General features: G+C 38.1%; 1 protein-coding gene across 1 annotated transcript in view; it reads left to right on the plus strand.

The window, feature by feature from the left end:
* The first annotated feature begins 6,309 nt into the window (after positions 1-6,309).
* Positions 6,310-23,537, plus strand: part of LOC136249250 (uncharacterized) — a 56,460-nt gene continuing 39,232 nt past the window's right edge. Inside the window, exon 1 of the mRNA XM_066041217.1 lies at positions 6,310-6,688. Coding sequence (XP_065897289.1) covers positions 6,313-6,688 — 376 coding nt within the window. The 5' untranslated portion in view covers positions 6,310-6,312. The remainder of the gene's footprint in view (positions 6,689-23,537) is intronic.

Below are 23,537 nucleotides of genomic sequence, written 5' to 3' on the forward strand. Positions count from 1 at the left end.
CCTTGTAGAGAGTTCAGCTACAAAGAAACCATCATGTAGAGAGTTCAGCTGCAAACAAATCACCTGTAGACAGTTCAGCTACAAACAAATCTCCCTGTAGAGAGATCAGCTAGAAGAAGTTTCCTTGTAGAGAGTTCAGCTACAAACAAATCTGTAGAGAGATCAGCTAGAAGAAGTTACCTTGTGGAGAGTTCAGCTACAAAGAAACCATATTGCAGAGAGTTCAGCTGCAAACAAATCACCTATAGAGAGTTCAGCTACGAACAAATCACCTTGTAGAAAGATCAGCTAGAAGGAGTCACTTTATAGCGAGTTCAGTTACAAAGAAACCATCATGTAGAGAGTTCAGCTACAAACTAGTGACCTTGTAGAAACATCAGCTAAAATATATTACCTTGCACAGAGTTCAGCTACAAAGAAACCATCATGTAGAGAGTTCAGCTGCAAACAAATCACCTGTAGAGAGTTCAGCTACAAACAAATCTCCCTGTAGAGAGATCAGCTAGAAGAAGTTTCTTTGTAGAGAGTTCAGCTATAAACAAATTAACCTGTAGAAAGATCAGCTAGATGAAATTACCTTGTGGAGAGTCTACTTGTGCAACAAAGATTCTGGGAATGCTCAAAAGGACATTTGTAAGGATTTCTAAAGAACTATTTACTTTCTTGTACAAGACATATGTAAGACCTCACCTAGAGTACTGTGTCCAACTTTGGTGCCCATACTTAGCTAAGGACATTGATACCCTGGAGAGAGTACAGAGATGGGCAACTAAACTTGTAGCTGCTCTAGCTAATCAGCCATATGAGTCAGGACTAAAAGAACTTGGAATTTATTCTTTATATTGTCGAAGACAACGTGGTGACCTTATTGAAACATATAAACTACTGAAACGTTACTATGATATTGACTGGTCGAAATTGTTTACACTTGGCCCCATCTCCCACACAAGAGGTCACCATCTGAAACTCTATAAACAGCAAAGTAGACTGCAACTGAGAACCAACTTTTTCACCCAGAGGGTTATAAATCAATGGAACTGTTTGTCAGCTGAAGTGGTTTCAGCACCCACCATATCAGTTTTTAAAAAGAAGATAGATATTTCTGACTTTGTTTTGAGGTAGAATTTCTCCTGTCAACAACGTCTGGGGACCCATCTTGACATGGTGGTTCACATTCTAACACTTTCATGTTTGTCATGGGATGAGTGATGTCTCTTATAGATTCCTGGGTCATGTCTACTACTTGTGTGTCTGGTAGTGTGTATTTTACTTCCACAGTAAACTTTGCACCTTCAGGTTGCTCTGGATTACTACCTAGAACTACTGCTCACATCACTACCACCAGTACCAGCACCACAGACTCTAACTGGCATGGACATAGAAAGCGGAACTGGCCTTTTCATATCAAGTAGTATAGACTTCACTTTATTCACCATCACCTTACAACCAGCAAATTTCATTACCCATGGAATCTCCATGCCACCTTGTGGCAAGTCATGAGAGTACCGCCTCGAACCTGTAACTGTGCCAGTTATTGTTGCTCTTGTCTTCCCCAGAAATGTAACGAACTGTAGTATATATATATAGGACCTTTGGCGATCAACAAAGCTACATAAAAATACAAAGGTTCCATGTTATTGCATTTAAATGTACAAGTGTGTCTACTTGAGACTACTTGCAAACACGCTTTTACATAATTATGATTTCAGCATTATGGTAACAATGTAACTGTTTATATTTGTTCATATTCATCATGTTTTCCTCTGCAATAAAGCAGCATATTTAACTTGCTGCTAAAACCAGACTAACAAGCTGTTGAATTCTCACAATTTAACACAAATATTGGAAAATAAAATTATTCATTACGCATCCTCCTTTATTATTATTATTATCAGCTAGGACCGTGTCACATACAACCAAGTACATACACCAATGTGACAGCCCCTTGTGAGGCTATTAGGTGGTGAAGGCACGATCCCCAAATCATCTCAATATGTCACAGTAGTGACAGATGCAACACAATAGTGGTATCGCAACTAAAGGCCACCAGTAGCTAAGTGCCAGTACATCATTGGTGTGGTAATAGCACAGTGATATATGTATACAACACATGCATGAGAGAACTATACATTATTGCAGTACTGTATGTAGCAATACATTATAGGCAACATCACCAGATAAAAATTATTAGCCAATATACAGCACAGTATCAACATCAACTAGAGCTAAATAAGATTCATCGGTGGTGTAGCAATGGCACAGTGACGGGTGACACACTATAATTTTGCATACACAACTTGCAGGAGATAGCTACACAATACTGTAGGAGTATGCAAGCCAGATGAACCAGATAAAGGATGACAGCCAAGCCAGCCAGAGCCTAGTAGCTAAGCCAGGTGAAGGCAAAAAAGATTAAGTACATATTGAATTGCCTGACACCAACACAAAGGAAGTTTGCCATGTCAACTGCACAAGACAAGATTGTTTACTTGTATTTTATATGTACCTGTATTGTAAAGAGTGTGGCATGTGTTTTAATGTTTTCTTGTATTGTTTAATTACATATTTTATGTGAATGAATCCACTGGCAGCTGGCATGGAGACTTAAGACGTTACAAACTTAAAAACTTACTTATAATCTTCTTGTTTACATGCAAAGTGGCCTCTGGCTCTCCTGCAGTCACTCCACGGGCATTCGCTAATCTTCTCCTTTGCACAATCTGTAGTTAAGCAAGGGTGTGGAACTGGGCGTTATATAGAATTACACATATGGTCATGAACAGGCACAACAATTATACGTTTGTGCCTTCGTTCACAGACGAATCTATCCCCGGTTAGTTCATGTCTCTAGACCTTGCAGTTTTCTCAAACATTAATTATTAATTCATTATTTTTATTTATTTATTTATGACATAATTTTAACCGTATTTCTTATTATTCTTAGTACTTGGTTGTATAATTAATGGATATACACACAAGTGATACAAAAATTAAAGTTTAGGCACAGGGCCTTTGCGTTTGTATCCATATCCTGTGACAAGCCACAAGTCACTTGTTTATCTATGGTTTTACTAGATCCAGTTTAAAGTTCTAGTAGTAGTAAAGATGCCATGAAGCATCAAAGCAGTGCATCTGCACTAGTCTCCAGTTCCACATGGGTGAAATTTGGAAGAGTATCTCTTACTCTTTCAGACAGAGATGACATTGCTGGTGGTTTTCAACTAAATGACAAGCACATTAACTATGCTCAAACCATACTAAAGTGCCAGTTTTCAAGTAATGGTTTGCAATCCACTCTACTGCAGGCAAGTTCAACTCCCCAAGTAAATAAGCTGCAAATTGTCCATGTCAGAGGTAATCATTGGATAACTGCCAACACAATATTGTCAAAACCTAATGCAGTAAACGTCATGATTCCCTCTATGATTCTGTAGATGAAAATAGCCTGAAGATCATACAACAGCTTTTTGGAGTTAAGAAAGTTCATGTAGTACCAGTACAGAAACAACAAGGTTTCAGTGACTGTGGACTATTTGCAGTTGCATACACAGTATATTTGGCAAAGAAACGTAATCCAGAAAAGGCTTACTTTTTACCAATCGCAGATGAGGTCACATTTAATCAACTGCCTGAGTCAAGGAAAAATATCACCCTTCCCATCTCACTGGGTCAAGTCTCAGAAGTGAACTTCATATACAACTGATACTAGAATGTGATTTTTTGTACATACCATAAAATATTGTGATTTAGCTGTACAGTTTCACTAATCATCAAATAATTATTGTAATGCAATTAACACAATTTGTTACACAAGTTTCTGGCAGTTGCTACTACAGTGATCGCTGTTCCTTCAGGGAATCTGCTATTCCTGCAGCCTTGCATCCATTATGAATGATTTCTTTGTTTACCATTAAATGTCTGTAAGCCTTTAATAGCCATTGAGCACCAAGAGGTTTCATCACTGCCATTCATAAATCAGCTGGTGTTGGATTTTCTGCATCAAGTGTCTCGTACACTACCAAGGAATGCCATTCATTAAATCCCTCCTTCATGAAATCTTTCAGAGTTTTGTTGACACTTAAGTCCATTGGCTGGAGCTTATCGGTACAATTTGTTGGTACACTTATCATATACATATTGTTAGCTTCCAGCAATTGATAAATTCTCTTGGTTGTCTGACCTTTAAACACATCAAACAACACAACAGCCAGAAAAGTGTTAGAAATTCTGCTCTTTTCTTCTCCAAGTAAGGTAAGAGTACTGAATGAATATACTTCTCGGTTTTGTCTTCATTGGACCAATGGTTTGGTGTGAAGCTCAGTATCAAATCATCTGGAATATCCTCCATAATGGCCACAGTAATAATATCGTTGAGAAATTGCTCTTTTAGCTCCTCAAATTATGAACCATTAGCTTCTTGGTAGAGCACCCTTTTCATTTGGCAAAACCCTTTCTGTACAAAAGCAATTTAACCCAGTTAGGCATCAACTCTAAAGCAGGGCCATTCGTTTCATCAAATAAAGTCGGGTTAAACTTAAGGACAACAGCCTTACCAACTGCAATTGTTATGCTTGTTGTAATCACACCACCAGCCTCACGAACAGCTCATATGTACGCTTGAGTTTTCAAATCCAGCTTCTCTCCAAGTAAAAATGGACGCCCTCTTTTTGCTGTAGGCAGAACTTGCACGTCTGGTTCAATATCACCAGTCTTTCTCTTGTGTTCTAATTCGAGCTTGTAATTCTTTACCCATAAATGAACAGTGCTCTTGTTCAACTTCTTGCTCAAAAGTTTAGTGTATTACCTGGCAGCGACGCTATTTCCATTAATAGAAGCAAACTTGGCAACTTGTGCTTTGCATTCTGGAGTGACTTTATGTATGGGCCCTTCTTTTGCGGTTCATTAGCTTCAGCTACTGCTTTCAAAACTTTTTTGTTTGCTTCTGCAATTGGCGCTGTAGGTAAGTGATCTGACAAAGAACCTTTTGGATCAGGCAGCAAGGCTGAAATGTCCACTCTTTTGAAGTACTTGAAAAGAGACATAGGTCGACAGTTCACACTGCAACATGTAGAGATTTAAATTAACTTAATAAAAACGAAAGTATAAGAGGCTTTAGACTCTATTTAGGCTGTTTTGGGTGGGTAATAAATCTCATATACTCAACCTTGTTTTCTAATATACTCCACGCCTTTAGGCACAATATAACATATTCTCAAAATCTAATCGCCATGCATTGTTCACGTGCAGTGATTTAACGAGTGCTATTATTTTGTCACGTAAGGACGCATAGTTGCCATGGCGCTAGTGGTATCGCAAGAAAACCAGCCGCTCTTGCCGAGCCTACAGCAGAAACAGCCATGGATGAGGTAAGTAATCTGAATGTAATTTGAAATAGAGTCTAAAGCAGTTATACGGGCACAATGTGGAGTCTATGAAATTTATAAACCCTCAGGCCCTTAGTAGCACCCTCGCTTTGCTCGTGCGCTACAGCCCGGGCCTTTGGGTTTATAAATTTCATAGACTCCACATTGTGTCCGTAGAACTATTATGTAGAATTAAATTCTGCAAGCCTGTACCTTCTTGCATAATTTGCACAAATTAAGACCTTGTAGATAAAACCCGCTATACGGTATACATGGGCTGGAGTAAATCAGTCATGTTTGGTGGATTTAATCATAGGGAATGGGCTGGTAAGTCTAACACACCATTGCAACACTGATTCTCATAAATACAGTAATACACATCACTTTCAGTAATCTTCGCTAGGCAATATGAATATGCAATACTGCAGAGACAAGTAAGTGCAGGACTATTAGTTACAGTGTAATATCAGCACCTCGTGGTGCTATGTAGCTGGGTTCTGCCACACACGTGTTGTCATATATATGATATAATTAACATGCAGTAGTTACTTGTAACAGCTACATACTTACTTGGCATACAGACTATGCTTCTTAGTAGTTTTGGCTTTCTTCAACTCCTCTATTAGCTAGAGCTATCACCTGCAGCGAGGGAATCATTGCAGATAGTGGGCCATTTGGGTCAAGAAAAGTTCATTGGAAGTAATTAAACAAAGTTATCTGCGACAACATTGGCTAACCATTTACTTGTTCATAGTTTAAAATTATTCATTATTTTAATTTCATCGATTCAGCCAGTGACAAAAATTTTTTGACAGTGAATTATCCTGATTTAGCTGTAACAGTACAATTCAGTGTATATTAAAGACCATTTTAACAGTAGCCATAAATACATAGTAAGTAATTATTATGTAGTGTACCTGTGACTTACTTCCTTAACTTTACAGGTTTAATGATCAATAGAGGTCCTAATAATGTTACAGAATGCCTTAATGGGGAAAAACAATTCTTAGCCATAGAAATACCTTGTGGTTTTACTGGAGCTCCTGCTAACACTACAGTACCAAACTGGAGGATTATTAGTAGAGCTGAGGATGGTTCTGTTATCAGTGATGTAACTAGAAATGCAACTGATATCAAAAATAATCTTGGTGATAAATTAGAATGGTTAGCTGATTTGACCAATCAAGATGTTAACAGTAGTATCAATAGTGTACTGTTAATTGGTTCAGTGGATAAAACTTACAACCAGTCATCATATCAATGTAGTTTTCAATTAGATTATCATACCACCATTACGAGCGAAGTGGGAACTATTACACTATTTGGTAAGTAATGTGTGTATTCTCTTGCACATTTACACTATAATGATTATTGGCAATGCAGCCTTAGTATTAAAAGTTGACAAGTTTGAGTCATGTTAGTGGGGTACAGTTGTTACAATAATTGTGTGTATGTATATATCAGGACACAAGATGGTGTGGCATGCAGCCAAGGAAAGCAATGTATCCAGGCATGTGACAGACAAGTGTGTTACTGTGTATATTTTCTATATATCACTCCAGCATGGAAGAATGGCTAGTCTGAATGCTACGAATGTAATTAACAATCAACCAATCAATTTATTTTGCTGGAACCAAGAAAATGCAATTTTCATGCATTCATACCTCAGTAACAGCTTAACAGAAATAGTCCATTTTTTTTCTGTGAAACATCCCTTGGGATGGGACATTGTTCATACTAAATTTGAGCTTAATCCATCCATCCATCTTTAAGACATGTGCCTTCAAAGTTCATCTTATTCATTTTGTATTTTATCTTCTGGGTTAATTTTCTTTTGCATCACTTACAAAACTTGTCATAACTCATGTAAGGGTCATTCCATGTCAAATCAACAAGGAATTTAGGGTCACCTCTCAGATTTTGACGAAACTTGGTGTGTTTGTAGTACCTGTGGTGCTTATCACTCATGCAAATTTTTAGCTCCATACATTCCATAGTTTCTGATTTATGACCACAAATATTTTGAATATTTCATGAAAATTTGGTCCATCTCTAGTTACAAAATTGACTGCAACTTTGTCCTGTGTAAATATTTTTAAACACAATTTTCACTGATGGAAGACTGTTGATTGACCTTTCCAGTGATCCCTAAATTATGGGATATCTACTTAATTATGGATCAAAAGTACTTCATTGAAAACTGTAATCCTTTATATTTTGAAAAATGCTGCTTGAAATTTTTCAAATTCTTTTGTGAATAATGATTGGGTCATAGTCTATGTTTGATAAAATTTTTGTGGTGGGACCACAATGGGCTCAAGAGATATAATGAATTATGATGTGGTATGCGGTGGAATTTGCAGGCTATTATTGCTGTATTGGAGTGTACACCTCCAATAACCACTCACAACAAGGGTATGCCAAGTTTGTCTTACAGAGTGAAGGTGTCTAGGTACATTGCAACCTGTATTAGTGACCACCTGTATTGAAAGGCCACCTATATGCTGCAGTTAAATTATACTTCTTTAATGTATAGCACAAAAGCATCAACCCTTTCTAGCAAATCCAAAAATGGTCCTTATTAGACAGGTTGACTATAAATTATAGATCTGACCACCATGTGTCCCTAAACATCATGTAAATGTTGTACCATATATCTCTTCACAAGTACCTTCTTTATTAAGTTGAATCCCACTGTAGTGGATCTAGCCATATTTAAGTTCCGTATGTGGCAGCATAGATACATACAACAGGACTCCTCAGAAAGGATACCTGGATACCTTGATAACCAGGATGCCTGTTTATACAATGTACTCCCACTCTAGCGGTGCACATACATTAGGACCAAGATACTTCTGTAGCTTCTGTAATATGAGCATTTTATTATGGTCCTAACAATGGAGGGGTTTTACCATATACGTACATGCATTAATTGTACCTCAATGTGTGAAATTAATTACTACATTACTTTACATTCACGACCACTTTGAAGATCAAGTCATAAATTCATACACATACTCACGTAGGAAGTAAACATGTTGACCACATATTTACCATTTACCTGTACTGATCTTCAAAAACGTGAACACAAAATACTTTGAAAACCATTAATTTTAGTAATTACAGTACTATAAATCACGCATTGAGGTGCAAGCAAGTGTCAATAATATAAAAACTCTTGGTACAAGTAATGCATCTACTATATACAGTATAATTCTTCTATTCCCTGGACCATTGATAAAGTGTTCATTTTTTTAAGAAACCACAGACTTGTCTTGGGTCCAGAATGTACATACAATTATAAAGTGAGATCATGAGGCTATCAAGGTACCCAGATATCCTTTTTGAGGAGGTCTGTTGTACCTATGCAGCCATGTACATAACTTGAATAGTGTAGAGTGGGGATATGTATGTAAGTGCACTACGGCAAGATTTTAACTGAAGAGATGGTACAACATTAATGTGTTTATGGACGCATGATGATCTCATTTATAGTCAACCTGTCTAATAAGGACCATTTTTGGATTTGCTAGAAAAGATTGATGCTTTGGTGCTATGCAATAAGATCCACTTAAAGTATAAATTAGCTGCAGCTTATAGATGGTCTTTCAATACAGGTGGTCATTAATACAGGTTCCAATGTACCTAGACACCTTCACTCTGTAAGACAAACTTGTCATGGCCTTGTTGTGAGTGGTTATTGGAGGTGTACACTCCAATACAGCAATAATAGCCTGCAAATTCCTTCACATACCACAACATAATTCATTATATCTCTTGAGCCCATTGTGGTCCCACCACAAAAATTTTATCAAACATAGACTATGACCCAATCATTATTCACAAAAGAATTTGAAAAATTTCAAGCAGCATTTTTCAAAATATAAAGGATTAAAGTTTTCAATGAAGTACTTTTGAACAATAATTAATTAGATATCCCATAATTTAGGGATCACTGGAAAGGTTAATCAACAGTCTTCCATCAGTGAAAAGTGTGTTTAAAAATATTTACACAGTAAAAAGTTGCAGTTGATTTTGTAACCAGAGATGGACCAAATTTTCATGAAATATTCAAAATATTTGTGGTCATAAATCAGAAACTATGGAATGTATGGAGCTAAAAATTTGCATGAGTGATAAGCACCACAGGTACTACAAACACACCACGTTTCGTCAAAATCCGAGAGGTGACCCTAAATTCCTTGTTGATTTGACATGGAATGACCCGTAAGCCTTATTGGATTCCTATCAAAGTTAGTGAGTGTAAAGAGCATATTAGAGTACATTTATCTTCCAATTTGTGTACAGATTAGTAGCATTTTTCAAATGTGATATTTTGTCTTGCTTGCAGGGTAAACTACTGATAGCAATCAGTTTAAAATTGGTATGCAGATAACCAAACCATCATTTTTGCAATTTGAAAGTAATGAGAGCATTAACCAAGGAGATATAAAGAACCAATCATGTGAATCAGCATGATTGAATACCCTAATAGAACAGTCACTGAGAAGTAATGTGCATGAAAATGTCTTAAGGATTTTAACCGACAACCTCCATACCTATATACCCAAACCCTTTACCACTCTTCCACTGCTGTCAGATGCTCATCTCACTTATCTACACAAAAACAGCCAAGCTATGAAAAAATGGTGAGGCCTTAAAAACCCTGGGTGAAAAAGTTGTGAAATTAAAGGTGGTGGCCAAGAAATGGCTGCAATGATGTTAATGATAATAGCCATTATTAAAAGTTTTATCATTAACATCATTGCAGCCATCTCTTGGCCGCCACTTTTGATTTCATAACTTTTTCACCTAGGGATTTAAGGCCGCACCGTTTTTTCACAGCTTGGCTGCTTTTGTGTAGATTTCGCTTCTTTTTGTACTTTATAAGGCCCCACCCAAACCAGCCTATAGCTGACTTTGAGTTTTTTTTTACTCACATTTCTTCTTTTCTATGCAGATACTTAAAAATGTATTTCATTGCATGATTTAATTCAATATTTGATTAATATTCTAATAGAGTGCACATTTTTCAGGACTTCTAATAGAATATACATAGAATGTTCTAGACAATCTAGCACTTTTATTGGTAGATCTATGAAATTACATAAGTTTGATTATAAGCAGATTTAAACATTTATAAAGCAGAAATTAAGCGAGGTGATCGGCCAAGGTAGCGGTAGTTCAGTGGTTATGGATACAGGTGTTAGGTATGGAGGTTCCTGGTTCAAACTCTGGTAAGGTTTTATTGACATTTTTTGCACACCTTTTCTACGCTGTGGTGACTGCTCTATTAGAGTATATCTCAATCCCGTGATTTTACATTTGTTGGTTTTTGCTTTATAACTTTGTCGCTGTAGCTCCATTGCTATTAAAACTATCAAAAGGCACTGCTATGATAATCAGCCTATCTATACACCAATTTTCAAGTTATTCCTATACTCAGTTTTTCTGTAGCTGTAACAGAATTTTGATCTTTTTTATGTGAATAAATACTCATAACACCTTGGATATTCCTCAGATTCACAGCAAACTTGGTATGTGAATCCACCATTATGCGTTCTTCATTTGTGCCAAAGATCGAGGCAGTCGAATTACACATTTGTGTTTTATAGCAATTTTTGCAAAGTGTGCAAAAAGTAAAATCGAAGTCTCTCTAGCTCCTATACAGCATAAGAAGAAGAAAAAAAACAAAGGAATTAAAACAAAACTTTGAACTCCCATATGTATCTCACAAATGGCTGTTGTGAATTTAATCAAATTTGCTGTGTGGCTTACCCTACCTGGCAGACAGCTACACTGCAAAAAAATGGTGTGCTTTGGAGAAGGGGCCATGGAGCTATGCATGCATGAAAAAGCTGTTTTCTTGCTTCCTGTCAATGTACTCACGGTGTGGTGCGCCGGATTTCTTGGCTGCACAAAACACTACCGTGTGTCTTGACTATGTGGTGTGTTATACATTTAGCCAAGAGTTCATAATATAAAGCAGTAAGAGTTATAAACTCTTGATTTAGCTAATCGACAAAGATTTGCTGACTACCGCATATAGTGCTGTCATTAACTATAATTGTGTATTCCGACCGGTTTTGTGAAAAGGGCTCTTCTTATGTACACATCCAATTTACCAGCTTTAATGATTCATAACTTCAGACTGATTGAAGGAAACTAATGACATCAAATCTGAGCACCAACATTGCTAAATAGATTTAAAAATTTAGTTCTATACTCAGTTCCTATATATGGATTAAAGACCTGTTTTCAAAAATCCAGTTAGATTAATTTGTACTATTATACAGATTGTTTAGTGGTCATGAACTTGCAGATAAAGTTCACAAACAAGTATAAGAAAAAAAGAATTTTAAACTAGAGTAGGGATAACATACGTAGTACTAGAGTTGCACTGATAATTGGTTACAATATTGGTAACAGCCAATACTAGCTGATTTTGTAGGTATCGGTATCGGCTATGAAGCAGAAATAATTAACCAATAAACCGAAACCCACAATCAATTATTCATGAAGACAAAGGACACATGTTTGTCAATAATGGTTGTGAATGCAGTGCCAAAAAAGAAATCTCCCATATATGATTATTTCATCCTTGTGGAAGACAAAAAATTTGTGGTGTGTACAAAGTGTTTTCTCACAGCAGAAAAGATGCAAAAACATATGGGACCACTAATTTATCCATTCATTTGAAGACCAAGCACACTGAATTGCACGCAGAGCTTGAGAAGAAGATAAAAGAAGCCAAGGAAGCTACTGTACAGAAAAAAGAATCACAATTGCGGCCATCTCATCGCCAACTTTCTTTAGTGGAATGTGAAGACAAAATTCAGTGCTGGAGCATTAATGACTATCATGCTCAGAGTGTTCACAGCCGTATTGGAGAGATGATTGCACTAGATCGCCAGTCGTTCTCCATTGTAGACAATGAAAGTTTTATTAGCCTCATTAAAGAGTTAGAACCTCGGTATATTTGCCAAGCAGAAAGTACTTCACTGACAATGTGATCTATATGGATCTAAAAAAGAAGATTTCTGCAGTTTTGAGTGGTGTTGAACAGTTTAGCTTTACAACTGATGCGTAGTCAACATGTGTGAGCAATGAATCTCTGCTCAGTCTAACTGTACACTGGATCACTACTGACACATGCCAAAGTGTCAGTGTTATGTTAAATGCATCCAGAATTGAAGGTTCTCACACTGGAGCTTACATTGCTGATAAGATCAAGTAATATTGGAGTCTTGGTCTATTTCAACTGACCAAGTACATGTTATTCTGTGAGATAATGGCTCAAACATGGTTAGAACTATGAAAGATGCCAACCTACCTGATTTGGGGTGTTTTGCACACACACATTGCAACTTGTTGTGCATGATGGTGTGTTGTCTCAAAGAGTTGTAATTGATATCCTTGCCATATGTAGAAGCATTGTTGATCATTTCAACATTTTTCACTTGTGCATAGTAGGGCTGCACTGATCCCACTCTTTACAAATACTTCAAATACCAAGTATTCAGCTGGGAAGTATCTGCAAGTGCAAGTACCGATACCAAGTACCTTAAAGTAGCTACTTCATAGTGCACACATTTATTATATAGTGCATTTCATGGTATTCTTGTACACACTTTCAGTACGGTTCATGTTTATAATGAAGTAGCCAATCAAGATTCACAAAGAATTAAGGAAGTCACTGAAATACAAACCAGTGGATATTCCAGTATTCTTCTGGAGAAGTGTAGACAATATCATAATGGTGCTTACAAAAGCACAAAATCAAGACTCACGGTAGTGAGTCACGCGGCCAGTAAAGCAGAAACGCGTGCCGCAGACAATAAATGATGCGACCACTACGCGTGAGGATTTTACAGGAATGAACGTTGTCAAATTTGGCTTGTCTATAACTCACCCGTCATTTATGCTATCGCTCTGAAACTCTAGAGTTAAACTCATCGTGTCACTAGTAACTACCACACTAGCAGTGAAGCTAATCCATGCCGATTGTTTCATGATTGAGATTGCCGACATGAAAGGGGATGTTTCGTGTTTTTTTTGTTTTCGCATGCAGTTAGACGCAAACGCAGGTGCATGCAGTGGCGTAGCCAGGCCTCCATGGATGGGTGGGCACACTCACCCACACATTTCACCCCATGCAACCAACTAGCACAAAATGCGAGTCCATCCTTAGTGGACTCTACATACATTTGGTTTAAAAACTGTTTCAAAAGTGCATAAATGTAACTAGCTAGCTAATAATACGCTATACGCTGCTGTTCCTGCAGCTTATTTCACTAGTCTAATGCTACTGCATGAATGATTTAGAAGCTAGAAATTGAAACTAACTTATTACACCTCCTTGTCTTCGTCTTGTTTCACTCATCTATACTTGTACACAACTTAATTTTTACTACTACTGGTGGAATGGGTGATGCTGCTACTCAGTTTTATAAGAGATTGGCCAACCTTTTGAGTGCAAAGCACAGTCTTTCCTATGGAATAGTGATGGGATGGCTGAGATGTAAATTGAGCTTCTCTTTGTTGAGGTCTGCAATTATGTGCATTCACGGTGCCAGGTCCAGTTTGCGCTGTCCCATTGCTGAGGCACCGATTGTTGTGCAGGTCGCTGAGGCCCATATTTAGGATAATTTGTTTTTGTTTATTACGTACTGTTTTATCTCATGTCATTAATTTGTAAATAAATAAATAAATAAATAAATACTTGTACACAACTCTTTGTACTCAGGCCTGACTCTTCAGATAATCGTATGGCTTAATTCAGCCACCAATTGGATATTATCACCTCCAACCGACTTAACACAACTTTTCGTCTATCACTTTAGGTCACTTCACCCCAACACCTAAAGAATATTTGTGCTGTTGCTCACAATTCAATGTTCCAGATGTGAAAAATAGACTGGATTCCTCCTTCCTCTATTCCCCGCCTAAAACTTGGATCACGTGATGCTGTGCGTTAAATAGAAACCACCGAAATTATTTGGATCACGCAATGTAATCATTGAACTTATACCAATATATATCAACTGCTGATTTACAACGATAATATCACGCTACCAAGGTATGCACTACTTGTCTCTTGTTTGTAATAACAAAATCGGGCGGGCGCCGCTCTCTTATGGAAATTTGGGTGGGCACGTGCCCACCCAGGCCCACCCTTGGCTACACCACTGGGTGCATGCCTTACGTTCCTTTGTGCATTCCGAACATTGATTGCCCTGCTATCGCTTCAGTACTACCTCGATCGCCTCAAGATTCACATCATTGATTTCACCATACATCATTACCCTACAGTCGTAACCTCAGCACCAAACAAAGTTTCAGTCATCCTCAGTCGACCTAGAGGCCAAATACAAACCCCATATTGTTGTTTTCCGCAATACTCACTTGGCATGTAGGGCAATGTGTCTTTAAACTGTTCTAAAAATTTGTTGATATTGAAACATGTTTTCGAGAATAGCTATTTTGAAATTTGAATTTAGTCGCCCCCACATAATTTGCTCTCTGTAAGAATTTAACTCGGAATTTAAAGAATGATGCAAAGCTCAACTGCGGTCACTGGTTATTGATGAACTGGCGCTGTGTGTAGCATACTATCGTCCAATTTGAAATTTGAATTTAGTTGCCCCCACTTAATTTGCTCTCTAAGGGTGTGGCTTAAAGAATGACACAGAGCACAACTGCGGTTACCAGTTGTTGACACAAGCTGTGAGTAATTAGCACATGTAGCTAGCCTAAAAGGAAGTGTGCAAAACCACCTTAAAAATTTACAATTGTCACCATGCATTTTATAGCACCCCCACACAAAATTACACATGTAATTACAACATACAGAGGACACATGAATACCAAATAGTTTTCATAACAATAATGTAAGAATTGTACAACAATGACTGTCATATAATTACTATGAAAATCTTCTCCAGTGGCCCGCCATGGTAGCAAGTCTCACATGCCGGCATGTATATTCATCCAAACACAATGGGAGTAACGAATAAGTACAGTCACAAGTTGGTATGACTCCATTTGTAGAATCCAGATGAGGGTGTGTGGCTCCAGTATGTCTAAACAGTTAACAAACATTCCTGTTATAAATATCTAATCCAAAACAGCCAAGCTGTAAAAAAAGTGTGCGCCCCTCAGAAAGGCTATGGTGAAAAAAGATGTGAAATCCAAGGTGGCGGCCAAGAAATGGTTGTGATGGTAGGTTAATGGTAAAAATTTTAATAACGACAATTCAGGTGAATTTTTGTGCCGCTTCACAAAATTTACCTAAATTGTCATTATTAAAATTTTTACCATTAACCTACCATCACAGCCATTTCTTGGCCGCCACCTTGGATTTCACATCTTTTTTCACCATAGCCTTTCTGAGGGGCGCACACTTTTTTTACGGCTTGGCTGTTTTGGATTAGATTTCATTTCTTTTTGTATTTGTATACCCCAAAGCCGGCCTATGGCCAGCTTTGGGACTTTTTTAACCTATGTTTTTTTCTTTACTACAGGAAAAAGAAAAGATGAAGTAGATGTACTTTAAATAGTTTATCAGTAAATGTACAAATTATATATACTGTATAATACATATGTGACTGGATTTGCGAAAAGGGGTCTTCCACACACATCCAATTTGCCAACTTTGACAATTGATAACTTCAGATTGGAAAGAGCTATTGCCTTGAATTTTGGGCAGTGGTGAGCACCACTATAGCTGAATACATGGTGAAATTTCAGGTTAATATGTTACTTGAACACTGAGTTATGGTCTCCAACGTTTACGGAATTGGATGTGTGTGGAAGACCCCTTTTCGCAAATCCGGTCACATAATATTATATTGATTACAGAAATCTCCATGGTGGTTTCTTTGTAACTGAACACTCTACAAGGTGACTTCTTCTAATTGCTCTCTCTACAGGGTGAATTGTTTGTAGCTGAATGATCTACAAGGTGACTTCTTCTAATTGCTCTCTCTACAGGGTGATGTGTTTGTAGCTGAATTCTGTATAGGTGATTTGTTTGCAGCTGAGCTCTTTACTGAATGGTTTCTTTGTAGCTGAACTCTCTAAAAGGTAACTTCTTCTAACTGATCTTTCTACAGGGCAATTTGTTTCAGGCAGAATTTTCTACAGGGTGATTTCTTTGCAGCTGAACTCTCTACATGGTGGTTTCTTTGTAGCTGAACTCTCTACAAGGTAATTTCTTCTAGCTGATCTCTCTACGGGGAGATTTGTTTGTAGCTGAACTATCTACAAGGTAACTTCTTATAGCTGATCTCTCTACAGGGTGATTTGTTCGTAGTTGAATTCTGTACAGGTGATTTGTTTGCAGCTGAGCTCTTTACAAAATGGTTTCTTTATAGCTGAACTTTCTCCAAGGTAATTTCTTCTAACTGATCTTTCTACAGGGTGATTTGTTTGTAGCTGAACTATCTACAAGGTAATTTCTTCTAGCTGATCTCTCTACAGGGTGATTTGTTTGTAGCTGAATTCTGTACAAGTGATTTGTTTGCAGCTGAGCTCTTTACAGAATGGTTTCTTTGTAGCTGAACTCTCTACAGGGTGATTTGTTTGTAGCTGAAATCCCTACAAGGTAACTTCTTCTAGCTGATCTTTCTACAGGGCGATTTGTTTGTAACTGAGTTCTCTACAGGGTGTTTGTTTGCAGCTGAATTCTCTACATGGTGGTTTCTTTATAGCTGAACTCTCTACAAGGTGACTTCTTCTAGCTGATCTCTCTACAGGGTGATTTATTTGCAGCTGAACTCTCTACAGGTGATTTGTTTGTAGCTGAACTCTCTACAAGGCGATACTTCTATGTGATCTCTCTACAGGATTCCTTGTTTCTAACTGAACTCTCAACAGGGTGATCTGTTCATAGCTGAACTTTCTACTGGGTGATTTGTTTGCAGCTGAACTCTCTAAATGGTGGTTTCTTTGTAGCTGAACTCTCTACAATGTGACTTCTTCTAGCTGAACTCTCTACAAGGTGACTTGTTTCTAGCTGATCTCTCTACAGGGTGACTTGTTTCTAGCTGAACTCTCTACAGGTGATTTGTTTGTAGCTGAACTCTCTACATGGTGGTTTCGTTGTAGCTGAACTCTCTACAAGGTAACTTCTTCTAGCTGATCTTTTTACACTGCATATTTGTTTGTAGCTGAGTTCTCTACAGGGTGATTTGTTTGCAGCTGAACTCTCTACATGGGAGTTTCATTGTAGCTGAACTCTCTACAATGTGACTTCTTCTAGCTGAACTTTCTACAGGGTGACTTGTTTCTAGCTGAACTCTCTGTAGGTGATTTGTTTGCAGCTGAACTCTCTACATGGTGGTTTCTTTGTAGCTGAACTCTCTACAAGGTAACTTCTTCTAGCCGATCTTTCTACAAGGTGATTGAGTTTTTTGCAGCTGAACTCTTTACATGGTGGTTGCTTTGTAGCTGAACTCTCTAAAAGGTGACTTCTTCTAGCTGAACTCTCTACAGGATGATTTGTTTGCAGCTGAACTCTCTACGTGGTAGTTTCTTTGTAGCTGAACTCTCTACAATGTGACTTCTTCTAGCTGAACTCTCTACAGGGTGACTTGTTTTTAGCTGATCTCTCTACAGGGTGACTTGTTTCTAGCTGAACTCTCTACAGGTGATTTGTTTGCAGCTGAACTCTCTACATGGTGGTTTCTTTGTAGCTGAACTCTCTACAAGGTAACTTCTAGCTGATCTTTCTTCATGGTGATTTGTTTGTAGCTGAATTCTCTACAGGGTGATTTATTTGCAGCTTAACTCTCTACAAGGTGACTTCTTCTAGCTGAACTCTCAACAGAGTGATTGATTTTTTTTGCAGCTGAACTCTCTACATGGTGGTTTCTTTGTAACTGAACTCTCTACAGGGTGATTTGTTTGTAGCTGAACTCTCTACAGGGTGATCTGTTTGTAGCTGAACTCCCTATAAGGTAACTTATTCTAGCTAATCTTTCTACAGGGCGATTTGTTTGTAGCTGAGTTCTCTACAGGGTGATTTGTTTGCAGCTGAACTCTACATGGTAGTTTCTTTGTAGCTCTACAATGTGACTTCTTCTAGCTGAACTCTCTACAAGGTGACTTGTTTCTAGCTGATCTCTCTACAGGGTGACTTGTTTCTAGCTGAACTCTCTACAGGTGATTTGTTTGCAGCTGAACTGTCTACATGGTTTATTTCTTTGTAACTGAACTCCCTGCAAGGTGACTTCTTCTAGCTGATCTCTCTACAGGGAGATTTGTTTGTAGCTTAACTCTCTACAGGTGATTTGTTTGCAGCTGAACTCTCTTCATGATGGTTTCTTTGTAGCTGAACTCTCTACAAGGTAATTTCTTCTAGCTGATCTCTCTACAGGCCGATTTGTTTGTAGCTGAACTCTCTACATGATGGTTTCTTTGTAGCTGAACTCTCTACAAGGTGATTTCTTCTATAGCTGATCTTTCTACAGGGTGATTTGTTTGTAGTTGAACTCTCTACATGATAGTTTCTTTGTAGCTGAACTCTCTACAAGGTGATTTCTTCTATAGCTGATCTTTCTACAGGGTGATTTGTTTGTAACTGAACTATCTACATGATGGTTTCTTTGTAGCTGAACTCTCTACAAGGTAACTTCTTCTAGTTGATCTCTCTACAGGACAATTTGTTTGTACCTGAACTCTCACATGATTGTTTCTTTGAAGCGGAACTCTCTACAAGGTGATTTCTTCTAGCTGATCTTTCTACAGGGTGATTTGTTTGTAGCAGAACTCTCTACAAGGAAACTTCTTCTAGCTGATCTCTCTACAGGGAGATTTGTTTGTAGCTGAACTCTCTATACATGATTTGTTTGCGGCTGAATTCTCTACATGAAGGTTTCTTTGTAGCTGAACTCTCTACAAGGTAACTTCTTCTAGCTGATCTCTTTACAGGGTGAATTGTTTGTAGCTGAACAATCTACAAGGTAACTTCTTCTAACTGATCTCTCTACAGGGTGATTTGTCTGTAGCTGAACTCTCTACAAGGAAACCTCTTTTAACTGAGCTCTGTACAGGGTGAATTGTTTGTAGCTGAACTATCTACAAGGTAACTTCTTCTAGCTGATCTCTCTACAGGATGATTTGTTTGTAGCTGAACTATCTACAAGGTAACTTCTTCTAGCTGATCTCTCTACAGGGTGATTTGTTTGTAGCTGAATTCTGTATAGGTGATTTGTTTGCAGCTGAGCTCTTTACAGAATGGTTTCTTTGTAGCTGAACTCTCTACAAGGTAACTTCTTCTAGCTGATGTATCTACAGGGTCACTAGTTTGTAGCTGAATTCTCTACATGGTGGTTTCTTTGTAACTGAAATATCTATAAGGTGACATCTTCTAGCTGATCTTTCAACAGGGTGATTTGTTTGTAACTGAACTCTCTACAAGAAAACTTCTTCTAACTGACGTCTGAACAGGGTGAATTGTTTGTAGCTGAAATCTCTACAGGGTGATTTGTTTGTAGCTGATCTCTATACAGGTTACTTATTTCTAACTGATCTCTTGAATTCTGTTCAGAGTGACTGCTCTATTAGGATGACTGCTCTATTAGGATGACTGCTCTATTAGAGTATCTCGATCTCGCACTTGCTACACCAAGTTGGATTTCGTGTTATAACTCCGTGGCTTTAAGTCTGATTCTTCTACACCATTGAAGAGCCTTTCTAAGATGATAACTCCATCTGTACAGCGATTTACAAAGCATTACTCCAAGTGGTTTATCTGGTAGGCGTGGCAAGCATAATAATAATAATAATAATAAAAATTAGCTAATCTCGATTGCGTAATTGTTACACACTGTTGATTTTTTCGCTGTATCTTCCTGGTTTTTAGCTCGATTTCTTTCAAACCACAAAAGGTTTGAGGTTCAATAGTTAACCTATTCTGAATCACCCACCGATTTTCAGCTTCTTCCCATACGCGGTTTACCCTGTAGGCGTGACAACATATTGGTGTTATTTTTCGTGCATAATCGCTCATAACTCTTTGCCTGTTTATGGTATTCCAGCCAAAGTTGGTACCGAGATGCGCCTTTATACCCCCCTTCTGTGTGCCAAATTTCAAGGCAATCGGATAACGCATTCGTGTTTTATAGCAGTTTTTGTAAGTGTGCGAAAAGAGGAAGAAAAATAAGAAGAAAAAGAAAAAAAAACGAAGAAACTAAGCCAATTTTTGAAGTCGCATATCTCAGAAATGCCTGAAGCGATTTCGCTCAAATTTGGAATGCGGAGTACTGAAGTTGGAGGGAATGTACACAGCAAAATTTGTCTTGTTTCATCAAGGCAGCACAGAGCTACGGAGGTGTGAAAATTGCGTTTTCTTTCTTCCTGTCAATATACTCACAGGGTTGCGCGCCGGCTTCTTGGGCCGCACGACACACTACCGTGTGTCTTGATCTAATCAAAAACAGCCAAGCTGTAAAAAAAGGTGCGGCCCCCAAAAAGGCCATGGTGAAAAAAGATGTGAAATCCAAGGTGGCGGCCAAGAAATGGCTGTGATGGTAGGTTAATGGTTACATTTTAATAACGACAATTCAGATGAATTTGGTGCCAAGACCAAGCGGCACAAAATTCACCTGAATTGTCATTATTAAAATGTAACCATTAACCTACCATCACAGCCATTTCTTGGCCGCCACCTTGGATTTCACATCTTTTTTCACCATGGCCTTTTTGGGGGCCGCACCTTTTTTTACAGCTTGGCTGTTTTTGATTAGATATCACTTCTTTTTGTATTTGTATACTGCAAAGCCGGCCTATGGCTGGCTTTGGGGCTTTTTTAACCCATGTGTTTTTTTCTTTACTACAGGAAGAAGAAAAGAACTTAAAGAAGAATTTTAGTACTTCAATTATTTTTGATTTTATTAGTAATTATACAAATTATATACATATATTTATTACATGCCCGTTATGCCCCACAGGATATTTTTTTGCAGCTGATCTCTCTACTGGGTGACTTGAAATGTAGCTGAACTATATACAGGATGGTTTCTTTGTAGCTGAACTCTCTACAAGGTAATTTCTTCTAGCTGGTCTCTCTACAGGGTATTTTGTTTCTAGCTGAACTCTCTACAGGTGATTTGTTTGCAGCTAAACTCTCTACATGGTGGTGTCTTTGTAGCCGAACTCTCTACATGATGGTTTCTTTGTAGCTGAACTCTCTATAAGGTGACTTCGTCTAGCTGAACTCTCTACAGGGTGATTTTTTTGTAGCTGAACTCTCTGCAGGGTGATTTGTTTGCAGCTGAACTGTCTACATGATGGTTTCTTTGTAGCTGAACTCTCTACAAGGTGACTTCGTCCAGCTGATCTCTCTACGGGGTGATTTGTTTCTAGCTGAACTCTCTACAGGTGATTTGTTTGCAGCTAAACTCTCTACATGGTGGTTTCTTTGTAGCTGAACTACCTACATGATGGTTTCTTTGTAGCTGAACTCTCTACAAGGTAACTTCTTCTCTACAGGGTGATTTGTTGTTGTTGAATTCTCTACAAGGTGGTTTGTATGAGGCTGAACTCTCTACATGGCGGTTTCTTTGTAGCTGAACTCTCTACAGAGTGATTTGTTTGCAGCTGAACTCTCTACATGATGGTTTCTTTGTAACTGAACACTCTACAAGGTGACTTCTTCTAGCTGATCTTTCTACAGGGTGAATTGTTGTAGCTGAACTATCTACAAGGTAACTTCTTCTAGCTGATCTCTATACAGGGTGATTTGTTTGTAGTTGAATTCTGTAGAGGTGGTTTCTTTGTAGCTGAACTCTGTACATGATGGTTTCTTTGTAGCTGAACTCTTTACAAGGTGACTTCTTCTAGCTGAACTCTCTACGGGGTAATTTCTTTGTAGCTGAACTCTCTATCTGATGGTTTCTTTGTAACTGAACTCTCTACAAGGTAACTTCTTCTAGCTGATCTTTCTACTGGGTGATTTGTTTGCAGCTGAACTCTCTACATGGTGGTTTCTTTGTTGCTGAACTCTCTACAAAGTGAATTCTTCTACCTGATCTCTCTACAGGGTAATTTGTTTGTAACTGAACTCTGTACAAGTGCGTTTTTGTAGGTGATCTCACTGCAGGTTGATTTGTTTGTAGCTGAACTCACTAAAGGGTGATTTTGCTTGTAGCTGAACTCCTTGCATTGTATCTAGTTTCTAGCTGATCTCTCTACAGGGTGATTTGTTTGTAGCTGATCTCTCTACAAGTTGATTTGTGTGTAGCTGATCTCTCTGCAGGTTGATTTATTTGCAGCTGATCTCTCTACAAGGTAATTTGTTTGTAGCTGAACTGTCTATAAAGTGATTTATTTGTAGCTGATCTCTCTGCAGGTTGATTTGTTTGTAGCCGATCTCTCTACAAGGTAATTTGTTTGTAGCTGAACTGTCTATAAAGTGATTTATTTGTAGCTGATCTCTCTGCAGGTTGATTTGTTTTAGCTGAACTCTCTACAGGGTGATTTACTTGTAGCTGAACTCCTTACATTGTGTCTAGTTTCTAGCTGATCTCACTACAGGGTGATTTGTTTGTAGCTGATCTCTCTACAAGTTGATTTGTGTGTAGCTGATCTTTCTACAGGTTGATTTGTTTGTAGCCGATCTCTCTACAGGGTAATTTGTTTGTAGCTGAACTCTGTACAAGGTGCTTTTTTGTAGGTGATCTCACTGCAGGTTGATTTGTTTGTAGCTGAACTCACTCAAGGGTGATTTGCTTGTAGCTGAACTCCTTACATTGTGCCTAGTTTCTAGCTGATCTCTCTACAGGGTGATTTGTTTGTAGCTGAACTCTCTATAAGGTGATTTGTTTGCAGCTGAACTCTCTACATGGTGGTTTCTTTGTTGCTGAACTCTCTACAGGGTGTTTTGCTTGTAGCTGAACTCTCTACAGGGTGATTTGTTTCTAGCTTATCTCTCTACAGGTTGCTTTGTGTGTAACTGATCTCTCTACAAGCTGATTTGTTTGTAGCTGAATTCTCTGCAAAGTGTTTTGTTTGTAGCTGACCTCTCTTCAGGGTGATTTGTTTCTAGCTGATCTCTCTACAGGGTGATTTTTTTGTAGCTGACCTCTCTTCAGGGTGATTTGTTTCTAGCTGATCTCTCTACAGGGTGATTTTTTGTAGCTGACCTCTCTTCAGGGTGATTTGTTTCTAGCT

The sequence above is a fragment of the Dysidea avara genome, chromosome 1, assembly GCF_963678975.1.
Source record: "Dysidea avara chromosome 1, odDysAvar1.4, whole genome shotgun sequence".
NCBI lineage: Eukaryota > Metazoa > Porifera > Demospongiae > Dictyoceratida > Dysideidae > Dysidea > Dysidea avara.